The sequence below is a fragment of the Parambassis ranga genome, chromosome 10 (genome assembly GCF_900634625.1).
Source record: "Parambassis ranga chromosome 10, fParRan2.1, whole genome shotgun sequence".
Classification (NCBI taxonomy): Eukaryota; Metazoa; Chordata; class Actinopteri; family Ambassidae; genus Parambassis; species Parambassis ranga.
In genome coordinates this window covers 12,549,410-12,570,598 of record NC_041031.1, presented here as the reverse complement: position 1 = coordinate 12,570,598, position 21,189 = coordinate 12,549,410, and the positions used below count along the sequence as shown (strand labels likewise).

At 42.7% G+C, this 21,189-nt stretch overlaps 1 protein-coding gene across 1 annotated transcript; it reads left to right on the top strand.

The window, feature by feature from the left end:
* The first annotated feature begins 861 nt into the window (after positions 1–861).
* Positions 862–21,188, top strand: jakmip1 (janus kinase and microtubule interacting protein 1). Its single transcript, XM_028416497.1, has 23 exons — positions 862–1,163; positions 9,645–9,947; positions 10,173–10,505; positions 10,916–11,077; positions 12,157–12,369; positions 12,792–12,905; positions 13,086–13,232; positions 13,445–13,615; positions 13,706–13,765; positions 15,022–15,150; positions 15,236–15,364; positions 15,468–15,551; positions 16,642–16,704; positions 16,834–16,932; positions 17,602–17,703; positions 17,772–17,825; positions 17,913–17,978; positions 18,147–18,215; positions 18,630–18,707; positions 19,608–19,817; positions 20,717–20,782; positions 20,928–21,004; positions 21,094–21,188. The coding sequence occupies exons 2-22, from the start codon at positions 9,792–9,794 to the stop codon at positions 20,976–20,978; spliced, it is 2,556 nt and encodes an 851-aa protein (XP_028272298.1). The 5' UTR covers positions 862–1,163; positions 9,645–9,791; the 3' UTR covers positions 20,979–21,004; positions 21,094–21,188.
* The last annotated feature ends 1 nt before the right edge of the window (position 21,189 follows it).

Sequence of the window (21,189 nt, the reverse complement as noted above, 5' to 3'; positions counted from 1 at the left end):
TTATAGAGTGCAGTAAGGGTACCAAACTATTTGCTTAGTCTGGTTTAATAGTCCAGAGTAATTGAAATCCCCCAGCTCTGATTAGTGAATGAAAAGAGAGCAGATAATCTACACAACTGAAACTCATCCCACTTCCTGTGTCCCTACAATGCCTTACAGCAATGGGCTGCATATGCTGTGTGTGTGTGTCTGTTGCTGCTTGTGAATGGCAGACAGGCAGGCGCAGTGTCGAGAGGCAGAAACAGGCATCTGTGCGTAAGTAATGCATCCTCCAGAAACTGGGTCACACACACACACACACACCACTTTCATATTGTCAGATTATTTCACTTTTAATGGTGATGCTCATAACCTCTTATAGCCTTTACTCCTTAACTAAAGAACAACAGCAGTGATTCATTCATTGTAGGATGCATCATGGCTCATATACAGATTTAATTGTTATCATTACTACATTGTGTAAATGACATAGGGGTACATGTTGAAAATAAATGTGATGTGTGTGTGTGTGTGTGTGTTATCTGTCTGGTACCACCGCACACCACAACGACGTAACGTCTCTCACGCAACGGCTGCGTGTACACGCATTTACCGCGCGCGGTGTCATTCTTGAACACGCAGTCAGGTGTCGCGCTTCTATCACGCTGCCGGTGTCCACGCCCACCGCACCGCCGCCACCACCCGGCGTTATTTATTTGTTTATTTTGAAAGTAATTAATTAATTGATAATTAATTAATTTCTATTCCCACGTTCACGTCGAGGTAAACGGAATTATGTGTGTATTTTATTTCCACTCATGTGCACGGAAAGGATGACGTAGCGCCCCCGCGCGCGCGCGCGAGAGTGGGCGTAGAGGGAAATGTCAGCGTGCAGCGCGAGAGGAGGAGAAGCCCGGAGCTGATTGTCTGCAGCTTGATGTTAATGTTGTCAGTGGCGGCGGCAGAGGTACGGCTCCGGTAGCCAGAAGAAATGTGTGCAAATATCTGAGGACGACAGGGCTACATGGCCGCAGTGGGCAGTTAGCGGAGCTCCGCTTTGTGAATGAGTGAATGAGGTGACTTATTACAGCCAAAGTCCGGTCAGCCTCCCTTCCTGGATGTGAAGCGGCAAAGCAGGCGGCGGCGGCGTTTCAACATCGGGCCACTTGTGACCTCCATTTCAGGTAAGTTTATTCTCTCTGTGGGGCCACATAACTTCTTTGTAGAATCTGACAGGAGGGGTGTCTGCGGTGCTTCCTCCTGCTAGTGACGGTCACTGGCAGGGCTTCATCATTTCTGGCTCTCAGTCTGAGTCTTGGCTGCTGACAGTGACATGACCCGCAGAGAGAGGTGGTGTTTAGGCAGCATGCTTGAACGCGTGTGTGACATCTCAGGCCAGCAGAGAGGAAGCGTGATGATGATGATGATGATGTCCTCCTTATCTTAGCCGCTGTATCCACCTTTACCTTCCTGTCCTCCCACCGCTGAAACATGGACCACATCAGTCTGTGGTCACGCCATAATACAACACTGGAAACACTCAGAAACATCATGAGACTGTGCAGCCAGCGCGCAAGGACGCCCGTCCTCTGTGGCTGGAGGATGCCTCTGTTGCTGCTGCAGCCTCACGCATGTCGCCGTGGGGTGTGGTTGGCCAGCCGGACAAACAGGCTGTCAGCAGTGTAAAAGCTCTCCCACCAGCAGCACCATACCCTTTAATCTGCCGTTTGACAGCTCATTAGAGCGCTGGCCACATCACATCAAGCTAACCAGCACATATGCCTTTACCAACGCCAGCCCTGTGCCGTGCATGCTGTCTGCCTGTTTCCACCGGCAGGGACTCTTGTCTGTCATAACAGCTCTGCTGCTGTTAGCATGCAGCTCCAGAGGCTCGTAAATCTGCCTCAGTGGACAGACAACATGTGTTGAACACTCACTTCTGTTTAATCAGAAACTAGGATGCATGCTGGGGTGCCCATTTTAACTGAACACAGGAAAATGAGGGCCCGCCTGAGGCCTGATTTACCAAAGAATTAACAGTGAGTGTCATATATCTATTGAAGACAGTAGAGAGGAAAAACAACAAATCTAATAATTTATCAGCTCCTTTTACACACTCTGAAGTGTGATGGAGCATCTGAGCCCACAGCTTGGCGGAATAAAAGCGCATCCTGAACAGCAGTCCCTCTTCGCATGGTGTTTGTGGGGTTAGTGTTGGCTGACGTGGAGCTCTGGCTTTAACCAGTGAAGAAAAACCTGCTGCCATGTCCAACACCAGGCTGACCGAGCAAACCACCTGCAAGTTACTCTTTCTGATGTGAAGGAAATGTGCCAGATGATGGAGTTGAATCTGGGTGAGAAGGTTGATGGTGTTGACCATTTTTGCAAGACTTATTATCATTTTCTGCAAACTGGTGTGTTGGAATCCAAACACTCCCTCTCCACGTGAGCTGGCAACTGTCATTTCCTCTAGGGTGATTTTAACCAGCTGCAGTAGCCACATACTGTGCGGGTAGCTGGCAAGTTGAGTTGAGTCGAGTGCAGGTATAGTAGGAGGTTTTATCACCAATATTTATTTTTAACATCATATCATGATTATTGTCTGTTTGGTATTACAGCATATGTAGGATCATAATTTTGTCTCCATCCATACCCCTGCCTTTCTCAGTGTGATGTGTTCAGTGACATGCAGCTACCAGAATAATCTCAGTGTACTATTACCTTCATGTTTTGTCTTCACCACTGTACCTTTTTAGGTTTATTCAAGTTTATTCTGACTGCACCACCATGTCCTTTTAAGAGGGATGCACACAGATGCACCCACGCAAAATCAAACATGCTGATGCTTGAAAATACACAGTCCCTCCATATTGACACAGTAATAGGTGCAATAAATCTGAGGGAGAACTATCAAACTAGGAACAGTAATCCATCTGTACCTCAGACACAGTGACTGACTAGTCATTGGGGTCAGTAACTTGTCATGCTGTTGGCATAGTAGTTTTTAGGTCATATGCTTTATCAGTGTTGCTCTTGTCTGGGTTACTCAGCAACTCACTCCTTACAGTGTCTTTAGAGTATCGTGTGTGTGCATGTGTGCGTCCGTTTGTGTGTGTGTGCATATGGACCATGGCGGGATGTCTGGAATGTAACCAGCCTTGTTCTGGCAGTCCACTGTCTGCTGATGCTGATATAACTACACTGAGGTGTGTGCAGTATAACAAGAGTGAGCATTATATCAACCAGTACACGCCCTTTCTGTTGATTTTTAACCTGGCAAGACAAGAAGAGAAGTAAGGAGTGTTTGTTTGAGCACCCGTGTATTAATTGGGCCTTTATGTCTAGCTGAAGTCTAGTTAAGTCTGACTATCCGGAAGAAGTGTATGCATGCGTGTGTGTGGTCTGTCTGGCTTTGAGGAAATCCATCTGTAGACTGTGTAATAAGATGGTGGCCATTGCAATGTTTACCTTGTGCATAGTTAGTGGTAACGTAGATGGTGTAGGTGATAGCTGCGTTGTCTTGCTTGCATGCCAATCTGCCTTATTATGAATCGTGAATAAGAAGGTGAAATCACAACTATTTTTAGCAACATTCTCATGTCCCTGTAATTTCACCACAACAAGCATCTAAAAACAACTTTCATTGCAATTTTTTGAAAAAGCCGCTGCAAAATCAGGCATTTTAGGTCGCAACAATCGCTCTCACTCTCAAAAAAGGCCTGCGAAATCTATAAATATACCGCACTTCCTCAGAATACATCTAATGGCAATTATGGGATAAGTCAAGTTGCATAGCGCCAGGCAATGAGAGGGATGAGACTTGGCCTTTGCACAGGGAGACAATTCATCCTGAAAGTGGACACAGAATTAATCAGCAACAATTTTAATGGATGAGGTTAGGGATTGCAGATTGCTCATATGTGTATTAGCTACTTTCATAATGATTATTGTGAACATATGATCAAGGGTGGGACTGTTGGTCAAACTAAAATGTGTGTCCAAATATTATGATTTCTGACTACATTTAAAATACTTTATAGACAAATGGCTGATTAAAGTTCACGCTAATGTTAAATAGAATGGGTGAGAATGTGATCACATTTTATTTATATTTTATTTATACAGGTTGATCAGTTATATTGTGATATATGCATGTATTATTTTACATCATGCAAAATGAAGAACAAGAGCTGGACTGCAGTGTACAATGCAGTGCACAAAGAGTTGAAACACAATATTAAAAAATAGCACTTTTTCAAATGAAAGGGCAGAAACCCTATCTGCTGTTGTAACCCTATGATGACCTGTTAGTTCACGCACAGTGAAGAGGCACTTCCTTAGGCAGTTATGAAACTACCTGTATGTTTTTCACACTGAGACTGAGGGACACTGTTAAGCTTCTCAATTGTGAAACTTAGAATTTCATCGTTACTTCCTAATTAAAGTTACAGCCAAGGGAACATTCACATTACTTTCCACATTGTTCAGTTGAGTTTTTTTGTGTGTGTATCACGATGGTTTATTCATAGGTTCATTCATAGGTACAAGTGTCATATGACTTCAATGTGAACACCACTGTCCTCTGAAACACAAAAAACTACATTGATTACGACCGTTCTCATTCATGTTACATGGCCCCCAGTTAGACATATCTATTACAGGCCTCTGATTCGCATTGGTGATGAAATCTCCATTGTCAGTTTAAGCTGCCTTGTTGATATTTGATTCAATTATATGACCAGTGGTGTTTGGTGAAAAGATTTTCTGCTTTGAAGTTTTCCGGCAGAATATAAACTACACTAACTGTTTATACTTTGAGCGAGGTAGTTTAAGGTCTATGACCTGCACTGGCGTTTGTTTGCTTCTGTGAAGATAAAGGTGCTTGTAGGCTTCTCAGTGCCCCTATAAAATGTTCCAGTTTCCCCATTTAAATTCCTGGTTTTCAATGAACTATAAACTTTGAGATTTAGCGCCTGGTTGCCAGCTTGGGAACATGTGGCTCCAGAAGTCTGTGTGGGAACAGTGTGCCTGCACACACATGTTGGTCTCGGGTGAATTACTTAATGGTAAGTATATTTATTTATTTATTTTTGTGCATTTTCCTGTTGTGTTGACTGACTTTACATTGACACTGCATCCTTGCATCCAGAGCATTAAAATTTAGACCTTGACCTAACTCAAATTCCATCCTCACTATAATGGCATTACTCTAGATAGGATAATGACATTTAGACTGGCTTTAACACAGTTTTCAAAGAGAAAGCTTGAATTGCTACAGCAGACTGATAAGCAGAGCAAATGCCAACTGAATCACCTACAACTAAATAGTGAAAACACTACTTTTTTTTGTCACCACTGTGGTGATAAATAATGGGGCAGCTGATAGTAATTACAGACAGTGTCCACACTAGTACTTTTGATCAGGCAGCTGGACACAAACACACACAGATACAGATGTCAGGAATGCACTCCCTTCATGTAGGGAGCTTCCTGCAGAGATGTCATTGCAAACGTCCTGCTGTGGTATAAGGTTGCTCAGCATTCTGGGGCCCCATTCAGTTGCTATGCTGTGCGTCTTTGGTTCATGTGAATGAAGTACATATATGACGACCACTCAAACCATGGCACTGACTGCAACTACTACTACTACAATGAGTCAAAACAAACAGCAGCCACACACACAAACATACAGAGATTCCTTGGTTTATTAGCGAGATAAGCATCCACACTTCCTTTCCTTAGGAAGATAAACCTGTGAAAGCATCCGTCATGCCTCTCAGCCATTTCAGCTTGGATACATCTGGTTTACGATGTTGGCACAGACGTGCACAAACATGCTAAAAAGCAATGACATTTTTATGTTCTGATTTTGTAAATTTGTACGTTCCACTGTGGATGCTTGCACATCAAGTCTGCTGACCTACTGTAAATAATACGTTTGTTACTAATGTGAATAAGCATAGAGCTCTTTGAGTGCCTGCGTGAATACGTGTCAGCTGTATCTGTCCCTTATTCAGTTTGTGGCTCAGAAAATGTGTGCTTGTGTCAGTGCTGTGTGTGTGCGTGAATGATCTCTCTCGCTGTTTCTCTCTGTCTCTCTTTCTTTCTCCCTCTTTCTGTCTGTCTCTGTGAATGAGAGTGAGATCAGTAACATCACTATTGCCAGCAAGTGGGGGTGGTGGGATGTAGAGACGGTGGGGAATGTAAGAGGAGAGGTTGGTTTCTCTGGTGTATTTCACTCTTGCTCCTTCCTCCTCTCTGCTGCTCTCTTACAGACTTAATCCTGCTCCTTCATTCTTTTATTCTTCCCTCTCGTCACCATTGGTTCCCAGCATTTGCTCGTGTGTATGCGCTGTGTAAAAATTCATGTGGATGAAAGCTTCCGTGCCCTCCAGCATCAATGCAATTCTGACTCTCAGTCAACCTCAGCTCAAAGATAGAACCAGATAACGTAGTCATGTGTGTGCATGTGTGTGTGTGTTTTTTTCAAATGCATGGGCTTTCTACAGTGTGTGCTCTGTATCCACTGTGAGACTTCTCCTTCCCGTCATCCTTAGCTATGAGAGGAATAGAGTTTTTGAGAGCAAGGGTTGCCTTGGTAACTATTTCTGCCATCTGTGTATGTTGTATGAATGTTTGGTAATGTGCGTATGCAGAGAAAGATGGAGACGCCTGCGGTCTTAATGCTTCAGCTCCCTCATTGTTGCATTATTTATTTTATAGTCAGCAGAAAGACTGGTTACTGGGTTACAATTCACTCCAAGAAGAGATTAGAGGGGTCCACTTTCAGTGGACTAAATGTGTGTCATTGTAACACACCTAAAATAAACCATGCAAAGATATATTTGTAGCCTGCCCTCAGCTGGAATATACACTCAACAAAAATATAAACGCAACACTTTTGTTTTTGCTCCCATGTTTCATGAGATGGACTTGAAGATCTAAACTTCATTCCAGATACACAATATTACCATTCCTCTCAAACATTGTTCACAAATCTGTCTAAATGTGTGATAGTGAGCACTTCTGCTTTGCTGAGATAATCCATCCCACCTCACAGGTGTGCCACATCAAGATGCTGATCTGACATCATGATTAGTGCACAGGTGTACCTCAAACTGCCCACAATAAAAGGCCACCCTGAAATGTGCATTTTGTTTCTGCTTTATTGGCGGTCTGGGGACTCAGAACCAGTCAGTATCTGGTGTGACCACCATTTGCCTCATGCAGTGCAACACATCTTCTTCGCATAGAGTTTATCAGATTGTCTATTGTGGCCTGTGGAATGTTGGTCCACTCCTCTTCAATGGCTGTGCGAAGTTGCTGGATATTAGTGGGAACTGGTGCACGCTGTCGTATACGCCGGTCAAGCACATCCCAAACATGTTCAATGGGTGACATGTCCGGTGAGTATGCTGGCCATGCAAGAACTGGGACATTTTCAGCTTCCAGGAATTGTGTACAGATCCTTGCAACATGGGGCCGTGCATTATCTTGCTGAAACATGAGGTGATGTTCATGGATGTATGGCACAACAATGGGCCTCAGGATCTCATCACGGTATCTCTGTGCATTCAAAATGCCATCAATAAAATGCACCTGTGTTCTTCGTCCATAACAGATGCCTGCCCATACCATGACCCCACCACCACCATGGGCCACTCGATCCACAACATTGACATCAGCAAAGCGCTCACCCACACGACGCCACACACGCTGTCTGCCATCTGCCCTGAACAATGTAAACCGAGATTCATCCGTGAAGAGAACACCTCTCCAACGTGCTAGACGCCATCGAATGTGAGCATTTGCCCACTCAAGTCTGTTACGGCGACGATCTGGAGTCAGGTTAAGACCCCAATGAGGACGACGAGCATGCAGTTGAGCTTCTCTGAGACGGTTTCTGACAGTTTGTGCAGAAATTGTTTGGTTATGCAAACCAATTGTTTCAGCAGCTGTCTGAGTGGCTGGTCTCAGACGATCTCGGAGGTGAACCTGCTGGATGTGGAGGTCCTGGGCTGGTGTGGTTACTCGTGGTCTGCGGTTGTGAGGCCGGTTGGATGTACTGCCATATTCTCTGAAACGCCTTTGGAGACGGCTTATGGTGGAGAAATGAACATTCAATGCACGAGCAACAGATCTGGTTGACATTCCTGCTGTCAGCATGCCAATTGCACGCTCCCTCAATGCTTGTGGCATCTGTGGCATTTTGCTGTGAGACAAAACTGCAAATTTCAGGGTGGCCTTTTATTGTGGGCAGTTTGAGGTACACCTGTGCACTAATCATGATGTCAGATCAGCATCTTGATGTGGCACACCTGTGAGGTGGGATGGATTATCTCAGCAAAGCAGAAGTGCTCACTATCACACATTTAGACAGATTTGTGAACAATGTTTGAGAGGAATGGTAATATTGTGTATCTGGAATGAAGTTTAGATCTTCAAGTCCATCTCATGAAACATGGGAGCAAAAACAAAAGTGTTGCGTTTATATTTTTGTTGAGTGTAGGAGCATTTCATCCCTCATGTCTTTTCCTATGTGGCTCAGTTGAAAGGCCTTTGCATTGAGGGGAGGTCTATTACTATTCTGTTCCCACAATTCAGTCAAAGAAGACAGCTGAAATTATTTTTTTAAGTTTGGTGCTGCCCTTTGAAACTACAGCCTTGCACAGTCACCACAATGCTGTATTACAATGTACAGTAATGCAGCATTTTTGCTTCATCTGTCTCACATTACACTACAGGAAATTACGTTTTTGCTACTCTTGAATAATTGTTATTATTCGAAATAGTTTCTAGGCATTAGCCAGAGGTGGCAAAATCTCAACATTTTGACAATATTATGTCAGTATTATGTTATATAACTCCCTGCTGTAAGGGACAGATTTTGCACAAGGTTTAGGTTTTTAACTTTCAAATTGCTCTTGTACTCATATCTTTATACCAAATTGCACAACCCGGTTTAGACTTATATTTATACCTGCATTACAAATTCTACATTTTTGCTTCTGCACCTATGTCTATTCTATTCTATATTTTACAGTGTAAAATGTGATAGATTGTTTTGTTGATTAGTATGTTTATTGTTACGTTTTTGGAGGCATATTCAGTATTGGAACTACGCATTAGCAAACTAATCCACATCTATTAGGCCATTTTAGATCTTCCAAAGAGGCATTATCAACACATACTTTCATGAATAACGATCTACAACCAATCAGCAGCAGCAGCAGCAGCAGCCAAGTGTTCGTTAGTTTGTTCTAGACAAGAACAGTTCATGGATCTTTGTACATTTGAGGCCATCAAACTATGAGAAAGATGTATGGGTCTACCGGGAGAGTAAAAGGATCCAGTGAGATGCAAGGTAGTAGAGACTGAAACTGTGGAGGCCAGACACATTTTCATGCACTACAGAGCTTCTAAGTTCAGCCCAGGGACTGACAGAGGATGATGATAAATTCTCTGTTGATATGTCAGAGAGAGAAGGGAGACAGAGGAGAGTGTAAATGTTAGTCCCCCAAAATAGTCTCTTTTCCCTAAGCTGTGCTGTGTCATATGGACTGGCCCCAGATTGTTGTACAGAATAGTTTTGTGTAAACCATTTTTTAACAATGACTCATTCTTTTTACATGTTGTCTTTGTTTCTTTGTCTCTCTTTCAAACAGAAACTCACGATTTTCTGTCAGGATGTAGACTCTTCAGTGACATGGTGATGAAGGGCATTGTGTGGAGGAGCGGCTGCCACTGACTCTCTCTTTCATATTGCCACAACCTGCACTCTATGTCTGTCCTGAGAGGGCCACAGGAGTGCTATGTCATCAACCACACCCCCATCGGCCCAACCCCCTAAGAAGGGAAAGAAGCCGGAGAAATCGGAGGTGATGGCTGATTCGGTGCAGGTCACCAATGACGAACTGAAAAGTAAACTCATGGACATCCAGATTGAGCTCCAGCAGGAGCGTGGCAAGGTGAGGAGGAGGTAGAAGAGGAAGAGGAGGTAGAAGCAGATTACAAAACTGATTTTCAGGATGTCACAGATGTGATGGTATTTTTTTGCAGTTGGTGCATGTATTTTCACTAGCATACATCACTTCATGACATTTCCTCTATGCAGCACACTGTCACATGGATGAACACACAGCACAGTGCTGGTGTAATGTGCAATATTCATTTGTATTATGCACTTCTCCCAGGTATGTAAGCTCCGTGAGCGGCTCCAGGAGCAGCGGCAGGCTCGGGAGCTTGAGCAACATAAGCATGCGGTAGCACTCACTGACCTGCGTGCTAAACTTCATGAAGAAAAGCTACGTGAGATAGCAGCTGCCCGCGAGACCCTGGCACGACAGCATGAGGCTGAGCTGGCCCGGGCTATCAAGATCCGGGACACAGAGGTTCAGAGGCTCCAGGGGCTTGTAAACGCACTGAGAGATGGAGCGGCGGACAAGCTCAAAAATGCTCTTCTGGGAGAGGCTCGGGAGGAGGCCAGGAGAGCCTTTGATGGGGAGAGGCTAAAGCTACAGCAGGAGGTAGGTGACAAAATCTGGCATTATGGTTTCATCTTTTAATGGAATTATATAGTATGCATGTTGTAATGAAATAAGTGCTGAGGACTAGATAGAGGGCACTGGTTGTTGTTAGGATAAAGATATTTTTTGTGCAAAACAAAATGTGTGTTCATATGTGTGTGTGTGTTCATGCTCATGTCAGACTGTGTACATCTTTGTAAATTTGCTGCAGGAAAAACAGGAAATAGGGAGGAAAAGCCTGTTGCCAAGCTATTGTTTCACAGAAGCCTTCCTTGACAAACAGGGCATCTACCACCACAAGTGTTTAATTGGATACCCCAAGTGTTTACTGAGTTAAATCACTTATTTGTTTTTGTTTTTATGTGTGTTAACATGATTGTTTTGTGTGCGTGTTTTTGTATTTATTTTAGATCCAGGAGCAGAAAGTGAGCAGAAAGCAGGCAGAGGAGGCGCTGGCAAACGCTCTGCAAGCTGATAAAGCCAAAGCAGCTGATCTCCGCACAGCCTACCAACAGCACCAGGATGAGGTGCATCGTATTAAACGGGACTGTGAGAAAGACATCCGTCGACTGGTGAGACCACACAAAACTTACACCACAGACACTCAAATGTTCTTTTCTAGAAATTTGAAACTGAATCTTTTCAAACCTAATATACCTTGATGTACTAGTCAGCAAGTTTGTTTTTGCAGTTTCAACATGCTAATATTTCTCTCTTTCTCCCTGACTAAATAAGCAAACAACAAAATACAAAGAGACAGATCTTACAATGCCCCATGAGCTATAAATAGATAGGTTTGCCTGGCAAAACATCAGATGTAGTCCACACAGTCTGATATCTGCCTTCCTGCTGCTGACATTCAGTTCAAGCTAGCGGCTTATCTTACTCATGTTGTATGACGGTTAGAAGCTAATTTGTCTGTCTTGAGTTTATCTTCACCATGTGGTGCCTTATCTGTAGAAATAAAAGTATGTGTACCAGCTGCAGTTACTCATTAACGCCAATCCATGCACCAACAACAGACATCATTGTTATTAAAGGAATGTTTGAGTGAGGAGACTAAAAGAGGAAAGTGTAGCTGATTGATGCGGCGCTGGCAGTGCAGGCAGTGCAGGAAATAGCTGTGTTCAAGAACAAAATGCGGAGGGAAGTAGAAGTGGTAACAATTGTCAGGAGGAGATGTGTGAATGCAGAGCAAGAACAAAGATTCATAAATTAATCAGAGGTGATTTTTAAAAGCTGAAAAACATTGTCAGTCTCTCGTTCTGCTCTGGGCCACCAGCACAAGCGGCTTGTTAGACTGGAGCTGTGCATCATGTAGAGAGAAAAGTTATCATCAAAGTTTGCACGCTTTGGAAAATGATGAATGAATTGAATTTTTGTTAAATGTTTTAGTACTTTTTCTGCAGCATATCAGAAATATCTGCACAATATCAAATAATAATGCATTGGTCTTATATAGCACTCAAAGCGCTTTACATTGAAATGCATTATTCATTCACACCACAATCACACAGTTGCAATGTGGGTAAAGTGCCTTGCCCAAGGACACACAACTACAAATATGGAGGAGCGGGGTTTGAGCCGCTTGGTTTTGATGAGAAATAGTCTGATTCACTCACTTATACCACACCATGTACCTCTCTTGTAGATGGATGAGTTGAAGGCAAAAGACCGAGTGGTGGGGGCCCTGGAGAGGGAGCTGGGGGTGCAAGCTGGTTATGCTCAGAAGCTTCAGCTCCAAAAGGAAGCCCTGGATGAGCAGCTGGGTCAGGTACGAGAGGCTGAGAGGCACAACCACGGCAGCCCCAAGAGAGAAGTGGTGCCTGGACTGGGAGAAAACCCAGACCTGCTCAACAACCAGGTACAGACAGACAGACACGTAATCTATACTTAATGCACACAAATTATGTGCAGAAGCCCAAATTACACAAATCAAATTAATGTGCTTTTTGGATGCACTTTTTCAAGGATAAAGTTTTTATTTGTAAAAAAATCAGTGGCATTGCACTGGGTCAGTGGGGTGGCTCAATTCCACAATAAAAGGGTTTAGAAAAGAGTGAAATCAGTGCATCTTTTTTCATCTAGAAAACACTAAACTATTACACATGTGTGTGTTAGTCTATGTATATTCACATACACATTCACGTTGTGAAATGCCAACTCAGCCTTCATCCCATCACTTCCTCTTTCCTATCCATCTCCATTACCTGCCTGCCTGCCTGCATGTTGTCCCATTTTCAGTTGTTATCTTCCTCCTCCTCTCCTCTCCCCCCTGCTCAACAGGAGGTGGATGAGCGTGACATGAGAAGGTTCCAGTTGAAGATAGCAGAGCTCCACTCGGTCATCAGGAAACTGGAGGACAGAAATGCTTTGCTGGCCGATGAGAGGAATGAACTAGTGAGGAGCACACATTCAGTTGTAGAATTACATGAAGCGTAAAACATGATTGGTTTGCATGGTTTATTTTCTTACTGGCTTATTATTGTGGTTCCTGGTGAAGGTGCAATTTGTGTGTTACTACTAAGTCAAGACTTAAGGTTACACTGCTTCCCCTCCCTGTTTCCTTCCTGTGTTCAGTTGAAGCGGGTGCGAGAGGCAGAGAGCCAGATGAAGCCCATGTTTGAGAAGAACAAACGGCTGTCTAAGAAAAACGATGACCTCTTGCAAACACTACAACGCATGGAGGAGAAACTCAAGAACCTGAGCCGTGAGAATGCTGAAATGGTGAGATTAACATAGCATGTGTCATTCTATGTTGTCTCTCACTTCTCTATTGTTCTTAACTGAAGATAAACTCAAAGTAAAAATACTAGCACAGATGTTTGTAGTAGATGTGTTAGGTTTCCAAAAGGAAGTACGACCTCTACTGGCTATTTGAGAAAAGGAAAAACACATACCTTAATTTGGCCTTGTGTCTTCCTGTTTCCCTCCGTTAGAAGGAAAGAGCTTCCTCCTCTCGACCACCTTCACAGCAGAAAACTATTCAGACCCAGCTGAAGCGGCCAAGCTCCCTGACTGACCTGAGCCACGCCCATGAGGAACAGGAAGTGGAGTTCCTTAAGCTGCAGGTTACCGAGCAACGCGGCATTATTGATGAGCTCACGCAGGTCAGGATTGGAGTTAGTTTTTGTGATTTTGATGCAGGCATGTTTTGGAGACATGTCAAAAATGTCCATCTGCTCTGTGTTTGCCTGCAGGAACGTGACCGGTTAATGATGAACAAAAAGAACAAGAGGAAACCTCTCAAAATGCCAAGAGTAAGTGATCTGATGTGTTGAAACACATCTGTTAATCCAGTGATGTGTAACTAAGCAATTACCCTAGCTGAGGTAGACTGATTCCTGAATACCGTTTTCATTTGTGTGTGTTCGTGTTTAATTGGGCTCAGGAGACAGGGATGACAGCATCCCTCGCTGTTGTGAGCATCCTGCTGAGCACACACTCACAACTCCTGCTTGAGCCTTTCCCACAGCTTAATAAATATGACATCATGGTTTTTTCCACAAAAGGTGTTTTCAACATTTCATGTTTTTATTTTGATCTTCCCTGTGTATATGAATGAAGAGTACAAAGAGTGCATGAGGTGGCTGAACTGTAAAACAGTAATTGCAGTGCAGTACGTGTGTGTGTGTGCATGTTTGGGCTAATACATCAGGGGGCATTTTAGAAGCTGTGATGTTGCTAGGAGGAGGAGTTTGCGGATGCATACACATATATATTTTTCCCCACTCTTCCTGCTGGAATCAGTGTTGTTAGCTTGAAAAGTTCGACACTGGGTAGCGTACAGCAGCTTGATTTTTGGACCTGCACCTGGAAATGTGTGTCTTCTGGGTCTTTTTAGGAGGCTGGATTCAGAAGCTGGACCTCTGCTTTTACTCTTAAGAGTAGCTTTATTGTAACCAGAAGCTTTATTATCTGCTTTTTCATTTTGTGTGGGAGTTTGAAAAAGAGCACCTGTGCTTTTTGGACATTACTAAAGGCCTGTGGTTCTCTGTGTAGACTGGCTGCTGTAGTTCAAGATGTATTTTTGGAGATTTTCTTCATAGTTTAGTATTTGTTTTTGTTTTGTTTTTGTTTTTTTGCCCTGCCAGCAACATGACAGAATACATCCTCCTCATCCTCTATTTTTCTTCCTTCATTTGTCTGTGTGCATTAGTCTGCCTTTATTTCTCTGGTTGCCAGGAGATGACTTACAAACATGATGGTAAGGACTCTGGGTTATGGAAAAGCTAATGGCATCAAATAAGTACACAAACTCTCAGTGAGTTGATCTAATTAGCTTTAAATGTGACAAAATGTCACATCGACTGTACCTGATTTTGACAAGTTTAAAATAGAATGCTGATAAATAATTATTGTGCACAAAGATTCAATTTATTTTGCAAAGCATGTGTTACTTTAAAAATAGGTGTCCTGTAGGTTTGGAAAATTCTGTTTTCCAGCTGACCTCCATAAGTTTAGAGGGCTTGATTTAACATATGCATCGCTTTCTTTGCTCTTCTCATCTCTACAGAGGCATGTTGTGGAGACATATTTTGGATTTGATGAGGAGTCGATAGACTCTGAGACCTCTTCTCTCACCTCCTATAACACTGACCTCACTGACCGCACACCTGCCACTCCAGAGGAGGATTTGGAAGAGGTAAAGAATCTTAATAACTTTGCTGAAAAGTAACAAAACTGAAAGTTGAAAATAATTGACATTGACATGGAGTTTTACTCCACAGACTGTTTCCCGTGAGGAGTCAGAACTTCGTTTCCGTCAGCTCACCAGAGAGTATCAGGCACTTCAGCGGGCCTACGCTCTCCTCCAAGAGCAGACCGGTGGCTCCCTGGACGCAGAGAGGGAGTCCAGGGTTTGTGTCTGCTTACTTCAACATAATACATTAATATAAACTAATAAAATAACTAGACTACCCAGAACTTTTTGTCTTTGATGGCTGAATTTTCCTCCCACAGACACGTGAGCAGCTGCAAGCAGAGCTCAGCAGCTGCCAGGCAAAGATTGCTGACCTGGAGAAGGCCCTGGCTGAGAGGGGGCAGGTAATAAAGACAAGGGACGGGGACAGAGGCTCACTGGTCCTGCTCCCTCTGGCCCTTCTGCATGTCTGTCTGGCTGCTCTGCTCCTGGGCTGGCGCTATGCTGGTCTTCCGCAGAATCCTGTGATGTCAGTCCCTGCATGTGTGCCTGCATGCTCTGCTTCACCCTCTGTCCTTACTGTTGTGGTGTTGGTTGTGTTTCTTGGGTGTTACTGTTCAAACTCCTGGTGCTGATCTGGCCTGTAAAATTGGCTAGCTTCCTTGTGCTTATGTAAAGGTAACCAATACCACTTCTATAATGGTTACAGTGAACAGATCACTAATGTTATCACTTGCAAGATACTCTCTTGAATGGATATCATAGTTGGCCAGTGTCCCATATTTATTCAGATGCTGTAATTCTCAGTACAAATTTATGTATTATGTTCAATAATTTTAGTAACAGTTTCTTCTGTTCTGTTACCTAAGAACAATACAAATGGGGGTGATTAATTCTTTGACCATAATGTTAAATCTACTAATTTCGTTTGAAAGTTAAGCCAAATCAGTGCATGTGTAGAAGAAATGCCCTTTTTCCTAAATTAACTACAGTAAAACAGACTTTATTAATAAATTAATAACCTGTACCTAATATCATGAGGAACGCTAAAAAAATGTCATTTTAACTTTATATCAGTACTCCTAGTTTAATCTGTTGTGAAGGTTTTCCGTCATCTTCCTGCATGTTCCATGCCTGTTCTGATCCTGCTCTGTTTTTTCCTTCTGTGTACTGTGGCCTCTTATTGACTATGATTGCAGCTCTTTTGCCTCTTTTGTTATCTCTCAAGGGGTTATATTTATTTATTTTTTCTTTCTTTGGATCAATAAAATCGGGCTGCTGCCACTCCCGTTCCTGTTGTTTTGTGTCTGTGTTACTTTTGCATGTGTCATTTTGAATTTTAAGAGATGTCCACTGAGCAGCGGGTTTTTTATTGACTGGTTTGTGTTGCTGACTGCTTTGCTCATTACACCCTGTCATCTGGGATCATTTCCTTCCCCTCCTGTTCCTGCCTGTGTCATTTCTTGCTGATGTTGTGTTTGGTTGTTATGGCAGGATTCTAAGTGGGTGGAGGAGAAGCAGTACTTGCTCAGGACCAATCAGGAACTACATGAGAAGGTAAATTGCATTTCTCTTTATTCATTTACATCTAGGTTCATTTTGTTCCGACTGGGGTTCAATTCTACAGGGCTAGTTACATGCTCATGCTGTTTGTTTGTCTGACTAAGTTGTGTCTGTGTTTTGTAGATGTGTGCGTTGCAGCAGACGGAGTCGCAGCTGCAGGCCGAAGTTCAGGACGCTCGGGACCAGAACGAGCTGCTGGAATTCAGGGTGCTAGAACTTGAAGTAAGAGACTGTCCCAACAACAAACTGTCGCCAGGAAGCGACAACAACAGTCTCAGCTCCAGACGCAGGACCTACATACAGTGACACACATATACACTCTTCACTCCATGCACCTGTGTTTCCTTGTTGTTTGCATGGCAGCTGAGTGTGTACCCTGTCAGTGAACTGGATGTTTTTGTTTTCAATAAATGAATGTTCTCTTCAGATGAATATCATTTGTAATTAAATAAAATATATATTTAATTTCACCATCCATTCCCATATTTATTCATTTTGTCTCCCATTGTTGCATGTATGTCCTACTTTGTTTACAGTTTTCCAAAGATAAAAATGAATGATGGATAAACTTTATACTCACGTCATTAAACCTAAAATAGTTTACAGAGACAGTAATAATAATAATAATGATGATGGCGTCTCCAGTTTTTTATTTTTGGCACGTTGTCCTGCTGGTTTGATTTGTTCATCCCATTTGGGTTTTCACCTCCCTCATTTTGGCAGATCCTGGCCATGTTTTCAGTGTCATGTAAGTAAACCCCTCATTCACTCCCTGTTCATATCATACTTTGCCTCTCACTGCTCAACATCACCAGTGTTTGATGAAATACTACTGTATGAAAGTCTACTGTTGTTCGTTAATGATGTTTATGTGTGTTCTCCTGCCTGTAGGAGAGGGAGCGCAGATCTCCTGCCCTCAATCTCCACATGTCTGCGTTCCCAGAGAACAGTAGCAGTGCCCTGCAGCTCTACTGCCGTCAGGAGGGAGTCAAGGTAAATACACACTCACAAAGAGCATCTTTATTTAAAGTTCTTTTTAACTGAATGACATCTTTGTGCAGGATGTAATCATCCCTGAGCTGATGAAGAAGCTGGATATTTTGGGGGACAATGGGGTGAGTTTGAACACCATGTTAAATTTATTGTGTAACTGAGATCAATAACATCTGATAACTGTGCCTGATTTGTTGTATTCTATGTAGAATCTCCGAAATGAGGAGCAGGTAGCAGTGATCCAAGCAGGGACCGTGATCTCACTCTGTGAAAAGGTGAGTGGACTGTTACTTTAACTTGTGATTTTACTGACACACTGTGGAGACATTTTGCTACTACTGCACACTGCTGTGTTACCAGTACAGTCACTGCACTCGAGTCATTTTTGTTGAATGTGGATGCAAAAGCTTCATGTGTCTTCATCCTACTCCTTCCCTGTGTAGTGGTTGAAGCAGATTGACAGCACAGAGGCTGCCCTCACGCAGAAGATGATTGACCTGGAAAATGACAAGGTAAAAAAATATCTGTGCAGAAACACAGAATCATTTTTTCTGATGACAAAGTGTCCTTCCATATTTTGATTTTGAATGTCACGTTTTAGTATACTGAGTCCCTTTTCCTCTTCCCTTCAAACTGCTTTCCACACATTTTTGTAAAATGTCACAAAATGACAATGGCACCTATAAAAGGTGCAGGAATCCGAGTCTGTTACACCAAAAATCCTGTTTTGTAAATGTAGACATCTCATTATGGATTTCATGTGCTGCTACTGCAAGTTACCTTATTGGTTGTAGTTGTATTTAGTCACATCCAGACATTTTTATCAATGTGTTATGATATCTTGTCTTGTTGAAAATGAATGAATGAATGAATTTAGACTCAAAAGAAAGATCATGTTCTGCATCACACGTTTCATCTTGTTGTAGGAGCTGTTTAGTAAGCAGAAAGGCTTCCTTGAGGAGGAGCTGGACTACAGGAAACAGGCCTTGGACCAGGCCTACATGGTACGAAGCTGGGGGAAGTGTAACAGTACACATCCTGGTTTTATCTGCAGTACCTTTAGTATAGAAGGTACTGCATACTGGCCAATTGTATGTATATGTATTGATTACTTACATGCTGACCAGGGTTGTGTAAAATGCAAAATGGCAAATGTGATTTAGGAATGCAGGGGTGCAACACTGCCATTTCAGCATGACCCCATTGAACATCATGAATGCTCCATGAAGGTAAAATCTGTCACATTGTGTTGGGATACTGCATCTTTTATCAGTGAAGTCTAAATTATGTTAATAATGTAAACCACTGAATTGGCAGACGTGTGTTTATTAGCTTATTTCTCTTATGTTTTAAAAGGATTAAAATTGTTTGTAGTATAAAATAGATGCAATAGAAGTGGTTGAAGGAAGTGGTTTTAATACGATCTCAGTTTTAGATTTGTTAGCATGAATAATGTGAAAACATTCTCCCCTTCCATTAGCTTAAATAAATACTATGCAGATAACAGAGGTTAAGACTTAGGTCACTTTCTGCATAATTCTAACCTTTTTATTTGGTCAGTGTTGGTGTTTGTTTGTGTTTATGGTCCCGCTTGATGTTCTGTTGGCTAAATCTTGTTTTTACATGGTATTTTTTGTTTGAACCTGTAATGGTTATAAAATGATGTTACCGTGTGAAGGTCAAGCCTATTTAGCCATCAGTATAAAGTGGAACAGTGTTCACCATATCTGCCATGGTCACAGTGATGTGTGTATGTGTGTGTGTGTGTGTGTGTTCGTCTGGGTGTGCCTCCATGTGTGTGCTTGTGCATGCCTCTTTGTGTGTTTCTGCATGCGCATGTGCACGTGTGTGCGTGTGTTTGTCTACCTGTGTGTGTGTGTGTGTATATGTGGCTGGTTGTGCAGAGGATCGAGGAGCTGGAGGCCACGCTGTATAGCGCTCTGCAGCAGGAGCAGCCGGCATGCCAGGCGGTGGCCGAGTCGCTGACAGACAGGCAGAGGGAGGAGCTGAGGCTAGCCGTGGAGAAGCTGCGGCGTCAGATTCTCCGGCAGAGCCGGCAGTATGACAGTCAGATCTTACAGGAGCGCATGGAGCTCCTACAGCAGGCCCAGCAGGTAAGGCTCCAAACAAACCCAGTCAGGTTGTTGAGTCCTGCCCGCCCTCAGTCTGACCCCTGGTTGAATCTTCTGACCTCACCAGAGTTGGTGCTATGAAAAAGATGCAGTATCCCTGTGTGTAACTCTATCTGTAAGTGCATATGTAAAAGTGGAAGACTAAAGAGATGAGATTGGCTTTGTGTGAGTGTGTGTGTGTTTCATTGTGATCTGATCCCCGCTCCACTCCTTCAGTGTCCCTCCTTCACTCAGCTGCCCTCTCAGTAGTTTTACACTCATGGCTTGTCCACTTTGTTACTCATTGACTACATCAACAATCACGGCACTCCAAACTTCATTTTAATTAATTGTATTTACTAACACAGTAACCACGGTACACCTTTAGGAAACGGTTAATATATTTACTTACTAATAAATGGAACAATAGGAGGTCACAGACACATGCAGTGTCCAGTGTGGGTAAGACTGAAATATTATGTTTAAATGAGGCATTCAGCCTCAACATCGATTTGTTTGCACTGATAATAGTTAAAAAGCAGCCCTTGCATTTAGTCGTGCAGTGTCTAGCTGCATAAAGGTTGTGGCTGTTTTCTGCTGACAACAGAGTGGAGAGCTGTTAAAGCTAATGTGTTAGGAACAAAGAGTCAATGAAGAGACTGCTCAGCTTTAAAGTCACTTCCATAGTTCACAGTTAAATCTGCTCTTCAGTTGCCATGGCAGCTCATTCCTATCTAGCTCAGCCACCATAGAGATAGAGGGCAGGAAATCACTCACAGCATATAAACAGGATAGTAGGGTCAGAGTCTTATTAACTGGTCAAGAGCTGTTTGTTTTTGTAGCTAAATGAGTAGTTGTATGAGTCAAATAATCAGCTAACCACTTGTGTCTTTGCATTGCAGAGAATTAGAGAGCTGGAGGACAGGATTGACTTGCAAAAGAGACAAATAAAGGAAATAGAGGAAAAGGTACAATTTCATTTGTAATATTTTTAATGTCATGAAGATAATGTGAGGACTACTTCTGTCATATTGATGCTGTTTATTATTTTACAAACCTTTGACCACTTTCTTCTTCTCTCTTCTTTTTTTCTCTTCTTCTGTCTTCCTTTAGTTTTTGTTCCTCTTTTTGTTTTTCTCTTTAGCATTTATTCTTTGGCCTTAATGAAAATGATCTTGGATCCACATCAGGTAGAGGTTTATTAACTGTTGCATGCCAGTATTTATAAACAACAATAACAGTGAGGAAGGAAGTTGTTCATGCTTTTCTCTTCTTTTAGGTGTTAAGGCGCTGTGGAGGAGGCGAGCAAGGATGAAACAAAACCTAACTTTTTTATGCATTTGTTGACAGCTCATACAAACCTTATGGCCTTTTT

Excerpts from the sequence above, each read along its gene's own strand:
- jakmip1 (XM_028416497.1), top strand. The coding sequence starts at position 9,792 with ATGTCATCAACCACACCCCCATCGGCCCAACCCCCTAAGAAGGGAAAG. Across the intron at positions 13,766-15,021 it reads AACCTCTCAAAATGCCAAGA|AGGCATGTTGTGGAGACATA; the intron begins GTAAGTGATCTG and ends TCATCTCTACAG. Across the intron at positions 15,151-15,235 it reads CAGAGGAGGATTTGGAAGAG|ACTGTTTCCCGTGAGGAGTC; the intron begins GTAAAGAATCTT and ends TTTACTCCACAG.